The 19,911-nt window shown below is 44.0% G+C and overlaps 1 protein-coding gene across 3 annotated transcripts in view; it reads right to left on the bottom strand.

Annotated features, from left to right (window-relative positions):
* Positions 1–604: 604 nt before the first annotated feature.
* rabggtb (Rab geranylgeranyltransferase subunit beta) overlaps positions 605–19,911 on the bottom strand; it is an 86,160-nt gene continuing 66,853 nt past the window's right edge. For all 3 annotated transcript variants that reach the window (XM_063064806.1, XM_063064807.1, XM_063064808.1), the window contains 5 exons: positions 19,309–19,361; positions 13,128–13,238; positions 9,843–9,968; positions 2,153–2,302; positions 605–1,595 (listed from right to left, as the gene is read on the bottom strand). In XM_063064806.1, the coding sequence (XP_062920876.1) occupies positions 1,455–1,595; positions 2,153–2,302; positions 9,843–9,968; positions 13,128–13,238; positions 19,309–19,361 (581 nt within the window). In that variant the 3' untranslated portion in view covers positions 605–1,454. The remainder of the gene's footprint in view (positions 1,596–2,152; positions 2,303–9,842; positions 9,969–13,127; positions 13,239–19,308; positions 19,362–19,911) is intronic.

A 19,911-nucleotide genomic window follows, 5' to 3' on the forward strand; every position in this document is an offset into this window, starting at 1 on the left:
CCCATGGAGATGACTACTTACTGACACCATGACTCAGGTCACCATTGGGACAGAAAATTAAACAAATGTTATCTTCATTTCAAGTAATGTTAATTTCAAAAACTTTAGAACCAAACCAAAACATTACAGATATAAACAGTGTCCCACGTGGTCTCATCACCCCACAGTGATTGTAGCTTAACAGAAATGGCAAGTTGACAGACCAGCGCTCCCTCAGTATCTTCCCCTCCCACAGTGTGACCCTCTCTCAGTACCACCCCTCCCCCACTGGGCAACCCTTCTTCAGTACCACCCTTCCTACAAGGCGACTCTCCCTCAGTACCACCCCTCCCACAGTGTGACCTTCCCTCAGTACCACCCCCCACAGTGTGACCCTCCTTCAGTACCACCCCTCCCACAGAGAGACCCTCCCTCAGTACCACCCCTCCCACAGTGTGACCCTCCCTCAGTACCACCCCTCCCACAGTGTGACCCTCGCTCAGTACCACCCCTCCCACAGTGTGACCCCCCCTCGGTACCACCCCTCCCACAGTGTGACCCTCCCTCAGTACCACCCCCCCACAGTGTGGCCCTCCCTCAGTACCACCCCCCCCACAGTGTGACCCTCCCTCAGTACCACTCCTCCCACAGTGTGGCTGGCTCTACTTCATTTAAATAATAGCCTCAATTATTTGCTCACAGCTCTGAATTAGGGATGATACCTTGCAAGATCTATCCACGTTAGAGTTGTCAACTAAGTTCATTTGCTCTATCCCCAATTTCTAGCAATAAAATTAATCCAGAATATGCTGTAGTAATTACTCTGAGTTAGTGTCTACATTTCGGTCTTTGGTGTAAACAGAAAATATTGGAAACACTCAGAAGGTTGGGCAGCATCTGTGGAGAAAGAAACGATGTTTCAGATCACTGCTGCTCACGCTAACTCGTTTCTGTCTCTATTCTAATGAAGGATTCTGGACCTGAAATGTTAACAGTTTCTCTCGCCTCACGCCTAATATTTTCACATTTATGCCTTTATGCTGACTGGCGACATCTGTAGTTTTATTTTGTTGATTTCCACTCAAGCCTTTGGCTTCTGTTCACTTTGCAAAGGCCATTAAATCACCCTTTGCTGTTGCTCAACCATCGTTACAGTGAATAATGTCAAGCTTCATACAGACATCAGGTAACACAATGGACAAGGATTTACAGAGATTTAGTCTGTGCAGTGGAAGATGCAGCGTCGGCAAAGGGCTCTCAGGAAGTACGACAGGTCACCGAAGGAGTTCCTCCTTGCACTGATACACAAGAAACCAGAACTGAATGAATCAAATTGTAGTAGCAGTCATAGCTCGAGTTATTGCCAAACCCCAGTGACAGGATAAACATTTCAATACTGCTTGTCACAGTCAGGTTGATCAGTATTGTCTAGAATCGTATTTCTAATAGCACTGCAACCTGACCTCCTCTTCCCTTTAGCTCAGGAGGTGTGGCTGGAGGCCGATCCTCTGCAAGGTTTCCTCGGGCATGCAGAACACCGGGTTCACTGTCTTCACCTGCTGTTCACCCATGAGAGAAAGGCCAGCCACACCAAACAGAGTGTGGAAAGGATCAACCTAGGCATAAAGAGACTCAATTAATTGGGAAACCACTTAGTCATAGAGCACTGCAGCACAGAAACAAGTCTTTTGGTCCATTTCGTCCCCACCAGACTGTTATTCTGCTTAATCCCATTGGTCCTCATGTGGACCACAGCCCTCCAACTCTCTCCCATGCATGTACTGATCCAAACTTTTCAATTATTGCAATCCACCACTTCCGCTGGCAGCTCGCTCCACACCCGCTACCCTGAGTGAAGTAGTTCCTCTCATGTTCCCGTTGAACATTTCAGTCTTCACCTTAACCTATGACCTCTAGTTCTAGTCTCACACAACCTGCTTGCATTTACCCTATCTATAACCCTCAATAATTTTGTGTACCCTCTATCCAATCTGCTCTCATTCTCCTGCACTCCAGTTGAACCCAGATTACTGATGCTGTAAAGCATGATGCTAACCCTTACCGACAACTTACTAACTCATACATAAATGTGGGGAAAAATCCCATTTCCGCTTCTCCCCCAGAGGCTCCCCAAGTTCCACTTCCATCTTCTACATCGTTACTGGACACCTACCACATCTCCGGGCCGGTCTGCAAACCCCCCAGTCTCCTCGTCCTGACAAGCCAGGATAAACGTGGACAGCTTTTCCTTGTCGATCCAGTGCAACCGGCCGATGATCTTCAGAGAAGCCAGAACCCACCAGGAGTAACAAACATCAGGCAACTGTAATGAGGCACTGAGATCAGCAAATGCAACACAAAAACTGCTTGGCATTAGCTAAAACTCTTCTGCCAGTTACAAGCCTTAACATAATGATTTTTGCTCTTCATTATCAAAAATCAAAGTTCAAAGTAATTTTATTATCATCAAAGTACATGCATATCACCATATACTAACCTGAGATACATTTTCTATTCTGGTTGCATTTTGTTCTAGAGTTGGTGAAATCATACAACAAAAATAGATCCTTCACCCCATCATTCCCTTGTTGACCATCATGAGTACACAGAAGCCCTGCAGAAGTGGTGGTTGTAGACCACCAGAAGCTCCTTACCCAGTTGCCCACCTGTTACCTCATCTCTAGAAGAGCTTGTGGTTATACATTGGCCTCAACATTTGAGGATAGGCTGAGCAAGCTAGTGTTTTTCTCTTTGGAATGAAGGAGGGTGAGAGATGACTTGATAGAAGTGTACAAGATGTGTATCCCAGCATGTGAATACAGACTCCGGCGGATTGAGCGGATGAGACCAATGGAAGGTCCAAAGGTCAAGAAAGCGGTCTCTGCAAGCGTCATGGAATGTGTAGAGCACGACAAGACACAGAAGACGTCTTGGTCATCCACTGTGCCTAGACCATCTCCAGCCGTCTCGACTCTGTCTTGCCACTGGATCCAGATGGGAATTGGGAAGAGAGAGTGAGGCTGACGCTGCGGAACTCTCCCTCATTTAAATCCAAATCATGCGCTAGTCTCGACACCATCAATGGTCTCGAGGTCTTCATCGACGACGACGATGGACGAACAACAATAAGATGATAAAACATAAGACCCCCATAAGACATAGGAGCAGAATTAGGCTATTTGGCCCATCGAGTCTGTTCCACCATTTCATCATGTCTGATCCATTTCTCTCTCAGCCCATAGCTCCTTCTTCCCCACCCCCAAATATCCCTTCATGCCCTGACTCATTAAGAAGCTATCAAATTCTGTCCTAAATATACCCAATGATTTGGCTTCCATGGTCACCTGAGGCAATGAATTCCACAGATTCACCACTTTTAGGATAAGAGGTATAGGTTGAGTGGATAGCCAGAGACTTTTCCCAGGATGAAAATGGCTAATAGGAGGGAGGGATAATTTTAAGTCAATAGGAAGAAAGTATAGGGGTGATGTCAGAGGTAGGTTTTTTTTTTACATAGAGAGCGGAGGGTGTTTGGTACGCTGTACCAGTGGTGGTGGTGGTAGAGGCAGACTTATTAGGCACATGGATGATAGAAAAATGGTGGACTATTTGGGAGGGAAGGGTTAGATTGATCTTAGAGTAGGTTAAAAGATGGGCACAACATGGTGGGTACTATGCTACACTGTTCTATGTTCTCACTCGCCACCCCCAACCCCACCAAACCAGAATGGAAGTAACTCATTCTCGATCCCCAGGGACTGTATATAGTGATTGTACAAAGGTTAATCCTCAAACACTCCATCATCTGCTTGGAACCACACCAAGTCCTCATCACGGATCAGACCCTCTGTAAGCTTCACAATCATGCTAAAAAAACATAAACAAGCCCTCTGTTCTATAAGAACTGGCATACATTAATGAAGTATTTTAAAACTTAATAAGGTATTTACTACCCAATCAAACTACTGAGAATGAATGGATGCATTGAGAAGAGCAGTAACCCAATTTGAATTGACATAATTCAACTGAATAAATCAAAGTTCAAAGTAAAGTTATTCTCAAAGTATACATTGGTACAGCCCTGAGTTTCATTTTGTTACAGACATACACAGTAAGTACAAAGAAACACAATAGAATTGATGAAAGACCACACACAAGAAGAATGTACTATAAGCACGTAACAGCAGGGATACACTTACTGTAAGTGGTCTACAAACCAGTTACCAAGTTTAAAGTATGTAGACAGACTGCCTCCTGAATGTGCTAATATCTAGACACAGGTGTGATCCCTCCAGGTACACAGAGCCACGAACAGCAAATCTGTAGATAATGAGGGCTCACTGTTTTGGATAAGGCAAATAAACCATCAGCTGATGCCTGAAGATTTAACAGTATCAAAGTTTAAAAATAAGCAATAAGCACTTCACTTCTGTCCAATATTATTTCCTCCAATCTTTGTAAGCATCTTCCAAATAGACTTATTGTATTCACTAAGATCCGGCTTTATCACCAACTCAGGGTATAGGTTTGAGGTTCTACTGCAGATACTCAAGCTCAAAATCTAAGCTGGTGCTCCCAGCTGAAGTCAAAGTAAGTTTACTATCAAAGAATGTATGCACCTTTGCAGGAAAGCAGCGTCCATCATCAGTGACGCCCACCGTCCAGGCCATGCTTCCATCTCACTTGAGCCTCAGGACTCACATCAGCAGGTTCAGGTACAGTTGTTACTCCTCAGCCATCAGGTCACGGATGTATATGGTGACATATATTTACTTTGATAATAAATTTACTTTGAACTTTGGCATACTACTTTGAGATTCATTTTCTTGCAGGACACACCTTGTGATATGATAACACCTCCAATCTGCTACTAAGAACTGACTCACGGACCTCTGGCTCCTTCCACCTGTCGTCAGGTGGAGCACACTGCAGAGCAGCAGCCAGCTCTGACCGAGGAGCAGTCTTTTGAACTGGAGGGTACGTGTCCTCTGGGAAAACATAAAGGATTCTTGATGAACGCAAGAGAGCAGTTTTCCTGGCCATGGATTAACCCTCAAACAGATTCTGATTTTGGAGGATCTGTTCAGGGTCCAGCACCTAAGTACCATTACAAGGAAAGGATGGCAGCATCTCCACTTTGTTAGAAGTTTGCGAAGATTCAGCATGTCATCTAAAACACTAACAAACTTCTATAGATGTGTGGTACAGAGTATATTAGCTGGTTTCATCAAGGTCTAGTATGAAACAACAATGCCCTTGAATGGAAAATCCTACAAAAGTAGTAGATACAGTCTAGTCCATCATGGGTAAAGCCCTCCCCAACACTGAGGACATCTACACGGAGCGCTGTCACAGGAAACTAAGTGGAAAAGCGTATTGTATAGAGGATGTGGAGAGTCTGCAGAGGGATATAGATATGTTAAGTGAGTGGGCCAAGGTCTGACAGATGGAATACAACGTTGGTAAATGCGAGATCATCCACTTTGGAAGGAATAATAGAAGAGCAGATTATTATTTAAATGGTGAAAGATTCCAGCATGCTGTTGTGCAGAGGGACTTGGGAGTGCTTGTGCATGAATCACAAAAAGTTAGCTTGCAGGTACAACAGGTTATTAAGGAGGCAAATGGAATGTTGGCCTTCATTGCTAGAGGGATTGAATTCAAGAGCAGGGAGGTCATGCCGCAACTATACAGGGTACTGGTGAGGCTGCACCTGGAGTACTGTGTGCAGTTCTGGTCTCCATGCTTGAGAAAGGGTATACTACCTTTGGAGGCAGTGCAGAGGAGATTCACCAGGTTGATTCCAGGGAAGAAGGAGTTAACCTATGAGGAGAGACTGAGTCGCCTGGGACTATACTCTCTGGAGCTCAAAAGAATGAGAGGCGATCTTATAGAAACATACATTTTCTTTCTTTCCTTTTCCAATATTTTTAGTCATAGTCATAGTCATACTTTATTGATCCCGGGGGAAATTAGTTTTTGTTACAGTTGCACCATAAATAATAAATAGTAATAAAACCATAAATAGTTAAATAGTAATATGTAAATTATGCCAGTAAATTATGAAATAAGTCCAGGACCAGCCTCTTGGCTCAGGGTGTCTGACCCTCCCAGGGAGGAGTTGTAAAGTTTGATGGCCACAGGCAGGAATGACTTCCTATGACGCTCTGTGTTGCATCTCGGTGGAATGAGTCTCTGGCTGAATGTACTTCTGTGCCCACCCAGTACATTATGTAGTGGATGGGAGACATTGTCCAAGATGGCATGCAACTTGGACAGCATCCTCTTCTCACCACCGTCAGAGAGTCCAGTTCCATCCCCACAACATCACTGGCCTTATGAATGAGTTTATTGATTCTGTTGGTGTCTGCTACCCTCAGCCTGCTGCCCCAGCACACAACAGCAAACATGATCGCACTGGCCACCACAGACTCGTAGAACATCCTCAGCATCGTCCGGCAGATGTTAAAGGACCTCAGTCTCCTCAGGAAATAGACACGGCTCTGACCCTTCTTGTAGACAGCCTCAGTGTTCTTTGACCAGTCCAGTTTATTGTCAATTCGTATCCACAGGTATTTGTAATCCTCCACCATGTCCACACTGGCCCCCTGGATGGAAACAGGGGTCACCGGTACCTTAGCTCTCCTCAGGTCTACCACCAGCTCCTTAAGTCTTTTTCACATTAAGCTGCAGATAATTCTGCTCACACCATGTTTCCTACCATAGCCCTGTACTCAGCCTCATCTCCCTTGCTGATGCATCCAACTATGGCAGAGTCATCCGAAAACTTCTGAAGATGACAAGACTCTGTGCAGTAGTTGAAGTCCGAGGTGTAAATGGTGAAGAGAAAGGGAGACAAGACAGGCCCCTGTGGAGCCCCAGTGCTGCTGATCACTCTGTCGGACACACAGTGTTGTAAGCACACGTACTGTGGTCTGCCAGTAAGGTAATCAAGAATCCATGATACCAGGGAAGCATCCACCTGCATCACTGTCAGCTTCTCCCCCAGCAGAGCAGGGCGGATGGTGTTGAACACACTGGAGAAGTCAAAAAACATGACCCTCACAGTACTCGCTGGCTTGTCCAGGTGGGCGTAGACACAGTTCAGCAGGTGGACGATGGCATCCTCAACTCCTAGTCGGGGCTGGTAGGCGAACTGGAGGGGATCTAAGTGTGGCCTGACCATAGGCCGGAGCAGCTCCAGAACAATTAAATTTCATATACACAAATACAGAATTCATAAGGATACTTATTATAAATCAAAATAAGGTAGCACAAAATTTTGAAAGGGATAGATAAGATAGAAGTAGGAAAGTTGTTTCCATTGGTAGGTGAGAGGAGAAACTGTTTTTCCCAGAAAGTGGTGAATCTGTGGAATTCTCTGCCCAGGGAAGCAGTTGAGGCTTCTTCACTAAATATATTTAAGATACAGTTAGATAAGTTTTTACATAGTAGGGGAATTAAGGGTTATGGGGAAAAGGCAGGTAGATGGAGCTGAGTTTACGGACAGATCAGCCATGATCTTATTGAATGGCGGGGCAGGCTCGATGGGCCGGATGGCCCACTCCTGCTCCTATTTCTTATGTTCTTTATCATCAAGGACCCACACCACCAAGGTTTAGGAACAGTTATTACCCCTCAATCATCAAGTTCTTGAACCACAGGGAATAACTTCACTCAGCCCAACACTGAACTATTCCCACATCCATGTGACTTGCTTTCAAGGACTCTTCATCTCATGGTCTGGATAATTATTGCTTACTTATTACTATTTTTATATTTACACAGCTTGTTGATTTTTGCACATGGGTTGTTTGTCCATCTTGTTGGGTGCAGTCTTTCATTGATTCTATGACATTTCTTTGTGTTTACTGTGAATGTCCACAAGAAAATGAATCTCAGGGTTGCAGAAGGTGATGTGTAACACCCTGGGCAAGATTTCTACTGTTGTGCTGTGAAGTATTTTTATTTTAGCAATTTTCTGTAAATGTAGCGTGTCCTGCTAATAAGAGTGTTTTCGCTTTGGCTAAAGAAGCCATGTTGCCCAACTTAGGAATGTTGTGTCAGCCAATCAGGACGGTCTGGGTACGTGTTGTAACTTTCTGTCCAGTGGGATGCGAGAGTAGATTCTAGACAGCTGGACAGGATGAGATTTCTGAAGGACAGTAGTCTGGTTTGGGGTCTTTCGGCAGGAGCAGTGGAGCGAAACACGAGGTGAAGATACCGCTGAATGCAGTTCAAAGGAGAGACCCTGTTGTAAGGAGAGCTTTGTGAAGATGAATGGTTCCAAGAAGGAAGTGCCAGTACTCCTGAGACAGCCAATTTGTTTGAAATGGTCTTCAAGGGAAGTTCCAACTGTGGCTGCTGTCTTTCACACAGAATGTGGGTTCAGCTGAGTAAAGCCATACACCCGACTACTACAGAAATGAGCTCCAACGTTTATGTGCACTCTGGACTGGTTTAACTGTAATGGGCCCTTTGATTTTTTTGTTTCTTCCTGTTAATTGTTCGATGAAGTTGAAAATTGGTAAATATCCTTCCTTTATAACTGGATGCTGGTGTCATTTGTTGGTGACCGTTAATTGTGTATGGGGCAGTATTTACAATCTATGTTCCTCTCCGGAACATTCCAGCTTTCCCGTTTGATTGAATCCCAAATTATACCGATCCTAGACATATATTGCCTATGAAAGGTGGCCTTCTCACCACTGAGTCTTGTGTCATTAGTAGAGCTAGCTAACGAGCCAACTTTGTATGCGAGTCAAGCGGGAAGGTTGCATACAGTACTCGAAAATTTATACAAATGTAATGTTGGGAGCACTCTGACTGGCTGCATCATCATCTGGTATGTGGGGGATACTGCACAAGATCGAAATAAGTTGCAGAAACTTGTAAAGTTAGCCAGCTCCTTCATGGGTACTAGCTTCTGTAGTATCCGAGACATTTTCAAGAAGCTATGCCTTAGAAAGACGGCATCCGCATTAAGGATCCTCACCATCCAGGACATGCCCACTGCTCACTGTTACCATTGGAAAGGAAGCACAGAAGCCTAAAGTCACACACTCAATGATTCAGGAACAGCTTCATAACCTCTGCCATCCGACTGCGAAATGGACATTGTCCCCATGAATGCTACCTCACTACTTCTTTTGTTTTTTTGCGCTACTTATTTTAACATAACTATTTAATAGACATACATATATTTACCTAAAGTAACTCAGTTTTTTTCCTCTATATTTATCAAATATTTTATTGTACTGCTACTGTAAAGTTAGTTGACAAATTTCACGACATTTCCCAGTGCTATTAATTCTGATTTTGTGCAAAAGTCTTAGGCACCCTAGATTTTTTATATGTTTTCAGATGATATGACCTCCACAGAGACCTCATCTCAACATCGAGATTGTCTGTGATTACCTGGAGGGACAGAGGCAAAGTCTGCAGAACTGTGACAAGTTCTCCAAGATACTTGGGACAACCTACCAACTAATATTCTTATAAAAAATAGACAACAGTGTACCTAAGAGAATTGATGCAGTTTTGAAGTCAAAGGGTAATCACGCCAACATTGATTTGATTTAGTTTTTTAATGTTTACTTGCTCTTTAGAGTAATTTTTTTTTGATAAGTAGAAACTTTTCATTTCGTTACTTTTGAAAGGACCATTGTTTTTTATTTTTTTTTCACATGTGCCTTAGGCGTTTGCACAGTACTGTATGTACTTTGATAATAAATTTACTCTGCACTTTGCTGTTTGTGGGACTTTTGAATGTGCACATTCCAAAGAAATACATAATCAGATATTTTTGCAAGGAAAGTAGATGAAATACGCAGCTCTACATCAGAGCCACTGGTGTTCGGTACCTTCTCAGGTCGTCCGTTAAGGCCTCCGGAGGGTAACTGCCGTTCACAGAGCCACCAGCCAAGTAGATCCGCATTGACGTGGTGCAACTGGCCCGTGATAGCAAGAAATCCTGTGCAGCAATAGATCTAGGAAGGGACAACACAAGCTTTCACTGACCAGTTCGTGTATTGGAGGAAATGACCACACAAGAATACACCCAAATTCTACACCATCTTCCCTTAATTACAGGGAACTACATACATTCATTATATTCAAGCATAGTTTATCATGTCAGTCCATGGCCTCCTTTACTACACGTTGAGATCACTCTCAAGTTGAAGGAACAACACCTCATATTCTGTCTAGGTAGCCTCCAAACTGATGACATGAACATTGATCTCTCCTCGTAATTTTTTCCCTTCCTCCTACCCTCTTCATTTCTCTAGTCTAGCCTCTTCCCTCTTTTCCTCACCTGCCTATTACCTGCCTCTGGGTCCCCTCCTCCTTCCCTTTCTCCCCTGGTCCACTCTCCTTTCCTATCAGATTCCTCCTTCTTCAGGCCTTTACCTTTAGCACCTATCACCTTCCAGCTTCTTACTTCATTCCCTATCCCCACTTACCTGGCTTCACCTATCACCTTCCAGCTTGTACTCATTCCTCTCCCCCTCCCCCCCCAACTTCTTATTCTGGCAGCTTCTCTCTTCCTTTGCATTCTTGATGAAGGGTCTCAGCCCAAAACATTGACTGTTTATTCACTTCCATTAACGTTGCCCGACCTACCAACTTACTCTATCATTTTTTGTGCGTTACTCTGGATTTCCAGCATCTTGTGTTTATAGCTTATCAATGTTCAGAAATGAAAGGTACAGATGGAAGTAGAAAGTGCAGCATAATTTATGTTGGAATAGACCAGAACTGACTGTATTTACAGTGGACTACCCTTGGCCTACATCGGGTTTTCAGAGCTATATTCCAAAAGTGCCACTCCCCTTCCCTTACATGCCCACCAACTCCCCGGGTGCTGGTTTTGACCATGGGGTCATGGGCACTCACTTTTCAAAAACAACACCTGGCCTGCTTCCAGCATTTTCTGTCAGAATTTCAAACTCCCCTTCAATTTCTGTTCGCATTTGACAAAGAAAGGTATGGCCACATTATTGGGGCTAAATTGCAAACCACCCAATAGTTCCAGCGATTTAGAGGAACAAATTTGTAGAAAGATCGCAGACTCTTGCAAGAAACATAAGCTTCTTCCAGTAGGTGATTTTAACTTTGTAAAATGACCAGATGAGATAGTTTGTCAAACATGTTGAGCGAAGTTTCCTTCATCAGTACGTAGAAGTCTTAACGAGTGTGTGAGATACTGGATCTACCATTAGGGCATGAAACAGGGGAAGGTGACAGAAGTTTCTGTGGGGGGAACACTTTGCATCCAGCGAACACAATGCCATTGGTTTCAGAGTAAATATTCTAAAGGATAGGTCTGGTCCACAGGTTGAGATTGTAAATTGGATAATTTTTATGGTATCAGAAATGATCTAGCAAGTGTGGATTGGGGCAGGTTGTTTTCTGACAAGGATAAGTGGGAGGCCTTCAAATGTGAAATTTTGAGAGTACAAAGCTTGTATGTACCTGTCAGAATAAAGAGTAAACATAACAAATATTGGTAATGTTAGTTTTCAAGAGACATTGAGGGCAAGATTAAGTGAAAAAAAGAGGTGCAGAGCAAGTAGAGGCAGGTAGGAATAATTGAGGTGCTTCTGGAGAATAAGAATTGCAAATGAACACTTAAGAAAGAAAATCAGTAGGGCTAAAAGAAGGCATGCAGGTGCTCTAGCAGAGAAGGTGAAGGAGAATTCTAAGGGATTCTACAGATATGTTAAGAGTAAAAAGGTTGCAAGGCAGAAAAGTGGACCCCTTTTGGATCAGAATGGCAATGCATATGTGGAGACAAAACAGATGGGGGAGATCTTAAATAATTTTTTGCATCTATATTTACTCAGGAGCAGGACACAGAGTCTATAGAAGTGAAGCAAAGTGCCATCAACTTCATGGAGCTTGTACAGATTACAGTGACCATACTAATACCATGAGACATAGGAAAAGAAATGAGGCCATTTGACCCATTGAGTCTGCTTCGCCATTCATTATGGCTGAACTTTTCTCCCCTTCCTTAGTACCGGTAACCAGTACGTCTTTGGATTGTGGGAGGAAACCCGTGCAGTCATAGGAAGGAATGAACAAACTTGCTTACAGAGGACGCAGGTATTGAACTCTGAACTCCAATGCCCAAGCTGTAATAGCTTGGTGCTAACCTCTGTGCTACCGTGACGCTCACTGGGTAGATATAACCAGGTGGGCAGGGTGATCAATTTTGCTAATTACAGGCCAACTAGTTCTTTTCACTGTTTGTCCAGCATGCTAAAGTTCAGCATGAATACTGCAGAGTTTCAATGATTAAAAACTGTGTTGCATCCATAAGACCATAAGACATAGGAGCAGAATTAGCCTATTTGGCCCATCAAGTTTTCTCTGACTGGTTAATTCTTAGATTAGACTGTTTAATTGATACTTTCTTTGCAGTTTAACAATTGCTTATATTTAATCTGCTTATATTTTATATAATTACTTATATACAAGTAACCGCTAACTATACTTCCTGGTGGCTATAGTACTGTATGTATATGCAAGTTTAATATGCCTGAGTATAGTGCAGGGGTTCCCAAATTTTTTACATGCAATGGACCAATTCCAATAATCAAGGTATCTGTGGACCCCAGGTTGGGAATTCCTAATCTTACTATCTCTTCTTTCAGTTAGTCCTGATGAAGGGTCTCGGCACGAAACATCAACTGTACTTCTTCCTATAGATGCTGCCTGGCCTGCTGCGTTCCACCAGCATTTTGTGTGTGTTGCTTGAATTTCCAGCATCTGCAGATTTTCTCATGTTTGCGTTTTGAACTCCTAATCTAGCGGTTACACAAAGTATAATTCTGGAGAGCTCTGGAATCTTATTTGTACTGTGTTATTTGAAGAATAGTTTTCTAACTGATTAATTAGCTATAAATTTGAATGGAATTTTGCTCATCTCTGTGGTATAAAAATAGCTGACTACAAGGCAGCACCATCTTAGCTCCTTTGTTTCTCTTTGCTTAATAGAGCTCTCTCACTGCACAATTTTCTTTTGTTCTATCAACAATTGTGAAGCAACAAGTTTCGTTCCTCTTTCCTGTCTTCTGAAAGAACCTCCAATTCAAACATCAGAATCCACCAGCCGGTTCCTTTGAAGCCAAACACCAACTTGCCTGTCCCGCATGAGATTCGGAACCAGGTCTGCATCCAAATCCTCCATCGAAGTTCATGCAGGATAAGACAAACTCTGCTGCTGAATTTAGATTAATGGCATCCAGTCTTCCCTGAAAAACAACATCAAGCACAGGTGTTACTGTCCAAACTCAAAGGCAACAATAGTGGCTTCAAACACAACACATTTACCACTAAATAGTCAAATTCTATCAATTCTCCATCAACTCAGATCAATCTAAAAGACAAGAAAATCTGCACAACACACAAAATACTGGAGGAACTCAGCAGTCCAGGCAGCATCTATGGGAAAAGAGTACAGTAGGAGCTTCTAGCTGAGACTCTTCATCAGGACCCTTCACCAGTCCTGATGAAGGGTCTCAGCCCAAAACATCAACTGTACTCTTTTTCCATACATGCTGCCTGGCCTGCTGAATTCCTCCAACACTTCATGTGTGTTGCTTGGTTTTCCAGCATCTGCAGATTTTCTGGTTTGTGAAAATCTGCAGATGCTGGCAATCCAAGCAACACACGCAAAATGTTATATAAAAGATAGAACATAGAACATAGAATAGTACAGAACATTACAGGCCCTTTGGCCCACAATGTTGTGCCAACCCTCAAACCCCACCTCCCATATAAGCCCCCACCTTAAATTCCTCCATATACCTGTCCAGTAGTCTCTTAAACTTCACTAGTGTATCTGCCTCCACCACTGACTCAGGCAGTGCATTCCACATACCAACCACTCTCTGAGTAAAAACCCTTCCTCTAATATCCCCCTTGAACTTCCCATCCCTTACCTTAAAGCCATGTCCTCTTGTATTGAGCAGTGGTGCCCTGGGGAAGAGGCACTGGCTATCCACTCTATCTATTCCTCTTATTATCTTGTACACCTCTATCATGTCTCCTCTCATCCTCCTTCTCTCCAGAGTAAAGCCCTAGCTCCCTTAATCTCTGATCATAATGCATACCCTTTAAACCAGGCAGCATCCTGGTAAATCTCCTCTGTACCCTTTCTAATGCTTCCACATCCTTCCTGTAGTGAGGCGACCAGAACTGGACACAGAACTCCCAAATGTGGCCTAACCAGAGTTTTATAGAGCTGCATCATTACATCGCGACTCTTAGACTCTATCCCTCGATTTATGAAAGCTAACACCCCATAAGCTTTATAACTACCCTATCTACCTGTGAGGCAACTTTCAGGGATCTGTGGACATGTACCCCCAGATCCCTCTGCTCCTCCACACTACCAAGTATCCTGCCATTTACTTTGTACTCTGCCTTGGAGTTTGTCCTTCCAAAGTGCATCACCTCACACTTCTCTGGGTTGAACTCCATCTGCCACTTCTCAGCCCACTTCTGCATCCTATCAATGTCTCTCCGCAATCTTCGACAATCCTCTACACTATCCACAACACTACCAACCTTTGTGTCGTCTGCAAACTTGCCAACCCACCCCTCTACCCCCACACCCAGGCCGTTAATAAAAATCGCAAAAAGTAGAGGTCCCAGAACAGATCCTTGTAGGACACCACTAGTCACAATCCTCCAATCTGAATGTACTCCCTCCACCACCACCCTCTGCCTTCTGCAGGCAAGCCAATTCTGAATCCACCTGGCCAAACTTCCCTGGATCCCATGCCTTCTGACTTTCTGAATAAGCCTATCGTGTGGAACCTTGTCAAATGCCTTAGTAAAATCTATATAGATCACATCCACTACATTACCCTCATCCATATGCCTGGTCACCTCCTCAAAGAACTCTATCAGGCTTGTTAGACACGATCTGCCCTTCACAAAGCCATGCTGACTGTCCCTGATCAGACCATGATTCTCTAAATGCCCAGAGATCCTATCTCCAAGAATCTTTTCCAACAGCTTTCCCACCACAGACGTAAAGCTCACTAGTCTATAATTACCCGGACTATCCCTACTACCTTTTTGAACAAGGGGACATTTGCCTCCCTCCAATCTTCCGGTACCATTCCCGTGGACAATGAGGACATAAAGGTCCTAGCCAGAGGCTCAGCAATCTCTTCTCTCGCCTCGTGGAGCAGCCTGGGGAATATTCCGTCAGGCCCTGGGGACTTACCCGTCCTAATGTATTTTAACAACTCCATCACCTCCTCTCCCTTAATATCAACATGCTCCAGAACATCAACCTCACTCATATTGTCCTCACAATCATCAAGTTCCCTCTCGGAGAGGACAGGAAAATTTTTAATTGGGGAAGGGCAAATTATGAGGCTATAAGGCTAGAACTTGTGGGTGTGAATTGGGATGTGTTTTTGCAGGGAAATGTACTATGGACATGTGGTTGATGTTTAGAGATCCCTTGCAGGATGTTAGGGATAAATTCGTCCCGGTGAAGAAGATTTAAAAATTTTCCTGTCCTCTCTGATTCTATCCTTTTCCATGGTAATGCTAAAGGCCAGGGAGCAGTGGTCACTGTCCCCCAGATGCTCACCCACTGACAGATCTGTGACCTGACCCGGTTCGTTTCCTAGTACTAGATCCAGTATGGCAGTCCCCCTAGTCGGCCTGTCTACATACTGTGACAGGAATCCGTCCTGGACACACTTAACAAACTCTGCCCCATCTAAACCCTTGGAACTAATCAGGTGCCAATCAATATTAGGGAAGTTAAAGTCACCCATGATAACAATCCTGTTATTTTTGCACCTTTCCAAAATCTGCCTCCTAATCTGCTCGTCTGTATCTCTGCTGCTACCAGGGGGCCTATAGAATACCCCCAATAGAGTAACTGCTCCCTTCCTGTTCCTGACTTCCACCCATACTGACTCAAAAGAGAATCCTGCTACATTACCCACTCTTTCTGTAGCTGTAATAGTTTCCCTGACCAGTAATGCCACCCCTCCCCCCCCCCACCTCTATCCCTTTTAAAGCACCGAAATCCAGGAATATTGAGAATCCATTCCTGCCCTGGTACCAGCCAAGCCTCTGTAATGGCCACTACATCATAATTCTATGTATGTATCCAAGCTCTCAGTTCATCACCTTTGTTCCTGATGCTTCTTGCATTGAGGTACACACACTTTAGCCCTTCTACCTTACTGTCTTTACACCGTTTATTCTGCTTCTCTTTCCTCAAAGCCTCTCTGTATGTTAGATCTGGCTTTACTCCATGCACTTCTTTCACTGCTCTATTGCTCTGGGTCCCATCCCCCTCGTAAATTAGTTTAAACCCTCCCGAACCATGCTAGCAAACCTGAGAGAGAGAGAGAGAGAGAGAGAGAGAGGGGGGGGGAGGGGGGGAGAGAGAGAGAGAGAGAGAGAGAGAGAGAGAGAGAGGGGGGGGAGAGATATCAATCAAGAAAGGAGAGGGTGGTGTCGGAAAAGGACCAGGTAAATTTGAGGGCAGGCTGGAAGTTGAAGGCAAAGTTGGTGGTCGACGAGCTCAGTGTGAGTACAGGTTCAAGATGTCCCAATGCAGTCTTTGATGTAGTGACAGAAAAGTTGAGGAGTGATAGGCATTTTGTGTGTGTTGCTCAGTCTAACGAAGGGTCATTGACTAAAATGTTAAATCTGCCTCACATCCTTAACATTCAGGAAAACTCATCAATGCCTTTAATTTCAGAGAAGGCTGAAGACAGCTGGACTATGCACAACCTTGCTCACGTCATTCTACAGATGCACAGTAGAGAGCATCCCAACAAGACGCATGGTACAGAAACTGCAATGTGGAAGGCTCTTCAACTGGTAGTCCAAACTGCCCAACACATCGTACGCACCTACCTACTCACTATCAATGATGTATATAGAAAGGTGCCACAAAAAGGGCCAGTAACATCATGAAGGATCCTACCCACCCTGCTTTGGACTGTTTGTCCCACTCCCTTCAGGGAGGAGGCTACGTAGCACCCACTCCAGGACCATCAGCCTCAAAAACAGTTACTTTCCCCAAGCAGTAAGGCTGATCAACACCGGCACCCACCTGTACCACACCCCCAGCCACCACTACTTTAACATTTCCTGTCAGTCACCTTATGTACAGACATTCCTGTGCCTGGCTTCACTTTATGGACACACAATAATTCTATGTATATATGCTACCTTATGTATTTATATCGATTGTGCTTTTTGTGCTGCATCGGATCCAGAGTAACAATTGTTATGTTCTCCTTTACATTTGTGCACTTGTGCACTAAAAATGACATTAAACCATCTTGAATCTCAACTCTGTTTCTCTGCCCATATCTGACTGTATTTTGGGCTTCACTTTGCACTGGTTTTACACTCAACAACTCCAGACATTGCAGGAATCCAGCCCAGAATCTGCAGGCCGTTACAACAGCTCACTGTACCTTGTAGCACCCATGTGGAGGCATTGCGTATATTTAAAGAGGAAGTTGATAAGTCCTTGATTAGTAAGGTTGTGTTGAAGTGTATGGTTTGGCACAGGAAAGGATAGCATCTCTGGTGAAGGGGCTTGTCATGTTTATCCTGGGGCAGCTTGCTCAACTTTGGTCCCACCCGGACACTCAGCTCTCACCTCTGGCTCGAAGTAGCTGTTTGTATGTGACAGTGGCCACACCAGGTGAGGGTACCAGTAGACCTCATACTCCAGTAAGACAGGGACATGCTTGTCCTAGCATGCAAATTCAGCTCTGGCAGTCTGGGCTGATGAGATCAAAAGTGAGGTCCAATTGCTTGAAAGGAAGTTCTGCAACACTCCAGGGAGAGCGAAGGACATGGTGAGGCATGGAAATAGTCATGGTCATCCACTGCAACCAAGGAAGACCCCAGTTGTGAGAAATACTCATACTACTAGACCCAGACTTCAGATGTCATAACTAGAACCGCCCCAATGCTTTTCCACTTTAAAAACACTCCCACACAAAGTTTCCTGTCATCGTCCCGATACAACGTACAACCAATAAGTAAAGGTGTCAGAGGATATGGGGAGAAGGAAAGTGATGGGATGACAGGGAAAATAAATAAGCCATGATGGAATGGCAGAGCAGATTCAGTGGGCTGAACGGCTTAATTCTGCTACCATGTCTTATGTCAAGCCATCATGACCCACAGTGACATGCTCTCTTAGACGGCCATCATCTGAATCATGCCATCTTCTTGCAGCTACCATTGGGCAGGAGGTATAGAAGCCTTTAGTCCCACATCATTAGGTTCAGGAACAGCTACTTCCCTTCAACCAACCAGGAAAATCCTAATTACCGCAATTTAACAACACTATCACTACCTTGTACTAATATATTTTTTTTGGCTCTAATTTTGTTAATTTTTTGTAAAGATTATGTGTAATTTACGTTTGTTGTGTGAACACTGCCTGTGATACTGCCACAAGTAAGATTTTCATTGCACCTGTACACATATGTACATGTGACTCCGCTATGGATGGTCCCAGGCCCGGCTACGAAAGAACAGTTGGATATGGGTCTAGCGACCCTATCTTGTAAAAACCCGGTGCTAGAGAAACACCAATAAAAGCTCCAAAGACCTCATCCCTGGGAGAGGAAGGATCATCATTTAGAAGTTAGATTACACCTAGATAAACTTGAAGAAATGGCCCAGGACAGAGGACTCTGGTGAGCTGCCGTCGTGGCCAATGCCCCAGTAAGGATGATGGGCTTAAGAAGAAGAATATATTAACCACATGTACTTGTGCAGATGACTATAAGCTCAACTTTGACTGAAACTGAACATCCAGGAAGCTTTTTTTGAAGTCTTCTTGACACAACATTTCCTTCAATCTAAGTGGATTGTCTTACTATACTTATCCTACCAACATTAACAGCCCCTCCACTCCAACACTTGCCCCTCAGCATACTTACAAAATGCTAATTTATTTAATTGTATTTTTATTTAGAGATACAGCATAGTATCCGGCCCTTCCAGCTCAACGAGCCTGTGCCACCTAATTACACCCATGTGACCAATTAACCTATTAACCGGTAAGTCCTTGGAATGTGGGAGGAAACCAGAGCACTGGAAGGAACCCCACGCAGTCACAGGAAGAAAGTACAAATTCATTACAGAATTGAACCCAAGTTGCTGAACGCTGCAAAGCATTATGCTAACCTTAAAGCTAACATACCACCCTAGCATAATAATTCTGTAATTATGATACAGGCCAGTCTGTATTTAATCTGTACAGTGACATTATAAATGAGGCATTGCAATAGATCATATTCTTACCAGAAGAGCGAGCGTTGCTACAGCACAGAAGGAGAATCTGGTGTCAATTTCACCTGGAATGGACAAGAATGTTTTCAGTGGCATGAAAAAATATGTTCAATCCCTGGTCTTAAGCACAGCAGGGGAAAAAAGAAACTGCTTGTGATTAATGTCCAACTCTTGCTTTAGACAGACAACCTGCCTTTGAAGGAAGTGAATGTGCACTGAAACCCTGAAAGGGTGAGCGCTGGAGGTGATTCAGATCACAAACATAGTAAAAGGATAATGCTTTGGTTCAGTAATGGTGTGCCTGGTCCTGAGCAACACTTTATTGGCAGGGGAAAGCCAACGTGCTCATCAGATCAACAGAGTGGGCTAGGAACAGGGAAGCTCATTGCCTGTCCAACATGGTGGGGGCTGCGACGTGAAGCTGAAGGTATTGACCCATCAACTCAGAGTCCTGCAGTAACGATGTGTGGCAGACAGGAAGGCTCTACAATGTGTAGTCAAAACTGACCAACGCATTGCCGATACCAGCCTACTCACCATCAAGAACATATACACAGAAAGGTGCCGGAAAAGGGCCAGTAACATCATGGAAGATGACACCCACCATGCTTGTGA

This window comes from Mobula hypostoma, chromosome 12 (assembly GCF_963921235.1).
Source record: "Mobula hypostoma chromosome 12, sMobHyp1.1, whole genome shotgun sequence".
Classification (NCBI taxonomy): Eukaryota; Metazoa; Chordata; class Chondrichthyes; order Myliobatiformes; family Myliobatidae; genus Mobula; species Mobula hypostoma.